The 5,402-nt window shown below is 37.7% G+C and overlaps 1 protein-coding gene across 1 annotated transcript; it reads right to left on the bottom strand.

Moving 5' to 3' along the window:
- Positions 1–2,485: 2,485 nt before the first annotated feature.
- LOC136831161 (uncharacterized) lies at positions 2,486–4,405 on the bottom strand. Its single transcript, XM_067091118.1, has 3 exons — positions 4,375–4,405; positions 3,650–4,083; positions 2,486–3,229 (listed from the first exon to the last, which is right to left on the bottom strand). Exons 1-3 carry the CDS (start codon positions 4,403–4,405, stop codon positions 2,615–2,617), a joined length of 1,080 nt encoding a protein of 359 aa, XP_066947219.1. The 3' UTR covers positions 2,486–2,614.
- Between the last annotated feature and the right edge of the window lie 997 nt (positions 4,406–5,402).

The following is a 5,402-nucleotide window of genomic DNA, read 5'->3' as shown; positions in this document are numbered from 1 at the left end:
ATACTTTACGGAGAGGGAACATCTGGATAGTAAAATTAAAGAAAAATACAGAGGTATCGACTTTAGATTTTTACCGTCAGCTAAAAAAAAAGAAAAAGCCTAGAGAATACAGTTGAAAAGAGGCATCTTACGTCGAAATCTTGAAAAAAAAAGTTATAGAAATTACATGATAAAAAAAGATGACAAAGTATGCTTCAGACCTATCTCTGGTAAAGGCCCTTTGTGGATAAATTGAGATAGTAGGAGTGAAAGAAAGTTGATAAAGACAGTTCGAAAGACCAGCAGACTGAGAAATTAAAATACAATTTTTGAACGAATCAGGAAATGAAGAATAAAACTATTCTCTTTGACTCATATGCAGAAAGGTAATTCTTGTCTCTACTCTTTCAGATACAAGGGCTTTTGAAGAAGGAAGTCTGCGCTCGTTTGAATTATACGTCATTAGGATACTTGGTACGTGCAAGCAGCTTTCATCTCTCTCTCTCTCTCTCTCTCTCTCTCTCTCTCTCTCTAACTTGACCTTACTTACTTTGTCAGTGTGTGTAGACGATACTTGTGTGTGTTTTACATCTCTCTGTCTCTCTCTCTCTCTCTCTCTCTCTCTCTCTCTCTCTCTTACTTGTACTTGGTCAGTGTGTGTGTAGGCGATACTTGTGTGTATTTTACCTCTCTCTCTCTCTCTCTCTCTCTCTCTCTCTCTCTCTCTCTCTCTCTCTCCTTTCCCCCTCTCTCTCTCTCTCTCTCTCTCCCCTCTCTCTCTCTCTCCTTCCCCTCTCTCTCTCTCTCTCTCCTTCCCCCTCTCTCTCTCTCTCTCTCTCTCTCTCTCTCTCCCCCCCCTCTTTCTCTCTCTCTCTCTCTCTCTCTCTCTCTCTCTCTCTCTCTCTCTCTCTCTATGTTCAGTTTTTTGTTTTTATTTTCCCAGTGTGCATAGATGCATACTTGTGTACACTTAATGTTAATGTCAATTACTTATTACTTATATATATATATATATATATATATATATATATATATATATATATATATATATATACATATATATATATACATAATTATTATATATGAATTTTTGTATGTGTATGTGTGTATAATGCTCATGTATAAGGCTAGATATACTATTATACTTAAGTATATGTAAGGTTGAATACACTATTGTAATTTTATATATAAGCCAAAATATGTTGTTATTTAAAAATGCATTATCCAGCATCACTTAAGCAATTTAATCCCACTTGTGCTGGAAAGTCAGGTCCTACACTAAGGGCACAAACAATGAAAAGCAAAATCAGGTCGAATGCCCAAAGCAAAGAAGGTCACCTGAACGGGATATTTAGCCCAAGGGCAAGACACGCCCTATTTCGGAATAAATTTTCTCCGATGTCTAATTAAGAATTATTTTTATTTTTAGAGGCCTAGATTTCTTTTTTTTTTTGTTTTGTTTTACAGCTGGGGTCGTTTTAAATGCTTGAATTAGTTGCCTGCTCAGTTTGACAGAAAGAGGTTATTATATATATATATATATATATATATATATATATATACATATATATATATATGTGTATATTATATATATATATATATATATATATATATATATAATATATGTATATATATATATATATATATATATATATATATATATATATATATATATATATATATATATATATATATATATATATATATATATATATATATATATATATATATATATATATATATATATATGTGTATATATGTGTATAATTTCTCAACCTCAGTATCACAAGTTTTCTTTGTATTTACTTTCGACGATAGAGTTGGTTTTTGTCATTGCTGGTATTATCTGGCGTACTGTGATTTAGTGATTGCCGTTATTGATGTCTGGTGGGTTACTGACGTACAGTTATTGAAGTGTTTTAATTTTTGCTTTGAATTTTACACCAAAAATTTTATTTTTAACCATTTAAATAATCTCTGCAATGGTTAATGTCAAAGAGGGAGTTTGATTTGATTAATGGAATATGGACAGTTGTGTAGGTAACTAAACTAAGAATATTGTATTTGCATTAAGAGAGCTAAACATTGAGTGATCTAAACATATAACCACTGATTGAAAAATTGAACCTCTTCTTTTGAGAGTTGAGAATTCATAGAGTTTTATTATTATTATTATTATTATTATTATTATTATTATTATTATTATTATTATTATTATTATTATTATTATTATTATTATTATTATTGTTATTATTGTTGTTGTTATTATTATTTATTATTATTATTATTATTATTATTATTATTGCACTGATCATAAAATAAAATAAGGATATTGTAATGGAATGGGTGTTGTGGGTATGGACAATATAGAAAATAAACAACTTTTTTGATTATCAAAAGAACCTGGGAAAACATACATTGATAGAGAATTCTAAAGTTAAGAAATCAAGGCTACATAAATTATCATTTCCATATAATGCTTTATTTTAATCTTAGCATACAGCGAAGGCGATTAAATCTCAAATTGAAATAAATATGAAAAATAAATAAGAAGGAATAAGCAATTTTCCAAGCTCTGATCACATCGGCGAATAAATTTCCGTAAGAAAAGTCGTTCTACTCAAATCGTTACTATTTACTTGGACTCGTTTGAGTCTGGAGCGAAGTAGTTTGTCTTCGGGGGAAGGTAACGCGGAGCCTCGAAGGATTCGTCGGAATCCGGAGCGGAGTAGACGGGCCTTAGAGGAGCATAGCGAAGGAACTCCCTGGATTCATCTGATTCACTTGACCGAGGGGCAGAGTAGACGGGTCTGGGAGCCTCGAAGGATTCGTCGGATTCACGAGACACTGGAGCGATGTAGACGGGTCTGGGAGCCTCGAAGGACTCGTCAGATTCGCGGGAATCGGGAGCTGAGTACACGCGCCTTGGGGGAGTGTAGCGAGGAGCCTCAAAGGATTCGTCGGATTCAAGTGACCTGGACTCGTAGGATTCGTAGGAGTCGGGGAACTGGGCTTCGCCCTCGTAGCTCACGTCAGCGACGTAACCGGAGTCACCCTCGACGAAGTAGGTCACTTTCTGGAGCCGGGTGTCGGGGAGCTGGACGTGGTATGATCCGTGGGTCTCGTCTCCGTCGCGTTGCTCCTGGTGTCCGAAGTCGTTTCCTGAGGGCTCGTGCTCCACCTCATAGGCGAACTCGTACTTGGCTTCTGTTGATTCGTAGGACTCGACGGACGTTTCCTCAGATGAGTCCTGAGTAGAAATATTGATGTTACTTTACAGGATTCTTGCATACAGGAATCTTTACTTATTGTAATATTATCGTTAAATGAGGCTTAGGAAAAAATTTACTTTCGGTATGAGAAAACATACTTCACTCTAGATGCCACATGAAAATATACATCAAGATCAACTTCATAGATCCTTTCATTAATTCATCTTGCACACTTCTTCAGAGGAAGCTGTGTGTATTGTAAAGTAACAAATATATTTGGGGAAATATGCTTCAAAATTAACATCAAGGGCGCTTTCGTGTATTTTTCTTACGCGGATTTTGTTGAGAGAAAGTTGTGCATGAAACAAATGTACTTTGGGAAGATTCTTTTTCATTTCAAATAATTTCTTAAGCTGTGTACTTTGTAAAACTGTTTTTGAAAATAGTACAATACTTACTTTTGGTGGGCGGTAGACTGGTGGTCTGACGAATTCTTCGCTACTTGCAGGTCTAAAGAATTCTTCGCTGCTTGCTGGTCTGAACACTTCCTCACTGCTTGCTGGTCTGAACACTTCCTCACTGCTTGCTGGTCGTCTGAACACTTCCTCACTGCTTGCTGGTCGTCTGAACACTTCCTCACTGCTTGCTGGTCGTCTGAACACTACTTCCTCACTGCTTGCTGGTCGTCTGAACACTTCCTCACTGCTTGCTGGTCTGAACACTTCCTCACTGCTTGCAGGCCTAAAGAATTCCTCACTGCTTCCGCGACGACGAACGAATTCTTCGCTGCTTGCAGGCCTAAAGAATTCCTCACTGCTTCCACGGCGACGAACGAATTCCTCACTGCTACCACGGCGGACGAATTCCTCACTGCTTCCACGGCGGACAACTCCTCACTGCTTCCACGTCGGACGAACTCCTCACTGCTTGCTGGCCTAACGAATTCCTCACTGCTCCCACGGAAAACAACGAATTCCTCGCTGCTTGCAGGCCTGACAATTTCTTCAGACGAAGATCTGAAGGGTATCTGGAAAGTTTGACCCAGTGCAGATGAATCACTTAGTATTCGGGGACTGCAGCTGACCAGCCCCAGAAACTGTTATTTTGACAGACATGTAGAACCCTTTCCAACCCTTTAAAGCTAAAAATGAATCATTTAGTATGAGGGGGGACTGTAACTGACCAGCCCCATAAGCTGTCATTTTGACAGACATGTAGAACCCTTTCATTACCTCTAGAAACTAATTTAGTTAAACACCTGAGGAGTTACTAAACATACCTGTGGAGTGCCGTAAACGTATCCTCTCTCTCTGCTTTCGGCAAGGGCAGCAGCTGCCAAACTGAGGATTACTAAGAGCTGTAAAAAAGAAGATATTAATTAAATATGGCATAAACTATTAATCCACCTTACCAAGCCAGATTTGTCATTAGTCATATAGCAATAAAATATTAACATTGATTCAGAAAAGCCTAAGATTTGGCATCAGGGGATTCCGGTACAGAAAATAAGGCTGTCATTTGATAAATATTGTCTTGTGGAATTTCTTACAAGGTTTTTGTAGAGTTTGGTTTGTAATAATGATAATAATAATTCACTCATAAAACTGTAGCATTTTAAGTTAAAATATATTGAAAAGGCGGAAAATGTTAAATTAGACCTTGTAAATAATTATTGGAGCCAGCATGTCTGTAAGGCAAGAAAGTTTATCAAAAAATAGTGAATTTGAAGAGATTTAAATTACAGATTTAAATTAATCACTGTGCCACTTTAAAGAGAGAGAGAGAGAGAGAGAGAGAGAGAGAGAGAGAGAGAGAGAGAGAGAGAGAGAGATGGGGAAACCTGTCAATCTTCAATCCACAGACGAGAAACTACTGCTGCAGACCAACACGAACCTTCATGTTCATGATGAATATCTGTCACAAACTGCCTGTATTCCCAAGTCGCGGCAGCTTTTGTTTATATAGTTGGTAGGCTGGACTGGAGAGCGCCACCTATCGGCCAGAATGATTCCAGTTTTTAGTGGGCGTTGCAGACACGCAGCTCCACGTCGAAGTTGCCTTCGTTTTGACGTCCCGAGACAAGTTGGGAAATCATTTCGGATTACGACGCCGCGTCGGGCTGAGGCAAGTTTCCCCGTTTCTGGCTTTTCTTTCCCAAGAGTGGCATGTGGTCTCTCTGTTCTCTTGGTGCAATTTCAGGTATTTAGTGTG

The sequence above is a fragment of the Macrobrachium rosenbergii genome, chromosome 48 (assembly GCF_040412425.1).
Source record: "Macrobrachium rosenbergii isolate ZJJX-2024 chromosome 48, ASM4041242v1, whole genome shotgun sequence".
Taxonomy (NCBI): Eukaryota; Metazoa; Arthropoda; class Malacostraca; order Decapoda; family Palaemonidae; genus Macrobrachium; species Macrobrachium rosenbergii.
Note: the sequence above shows the minus strand (reverse complement) of the source record. Positions and strands in the feature narration are given on the sequence as shown.

Bases quoted from the DNA above. Each gene is read 5' to 3' on its own strand.
- LOC136831161 (XM_067091118.1), bottom strand. From the start codon at position 4,405: ATGTCTGTCAAAATGACAGCTTATGGGGCTG. The intron at 4,084-4,374 runs GTCAGTTACAGT...GGAAGCAGTGAG, and splicing joins AATGACAGCTTATGGGGCTG to GAGTTGTCCGCCGTGGAAGC. The intron at 3,230-3,649 runs GTAAGTATTGTA...ATTTCTACTCAG, and splicing joins CAGTCTACCGCCCACCAAAA to GACTCATCTGAGGAAACGTC.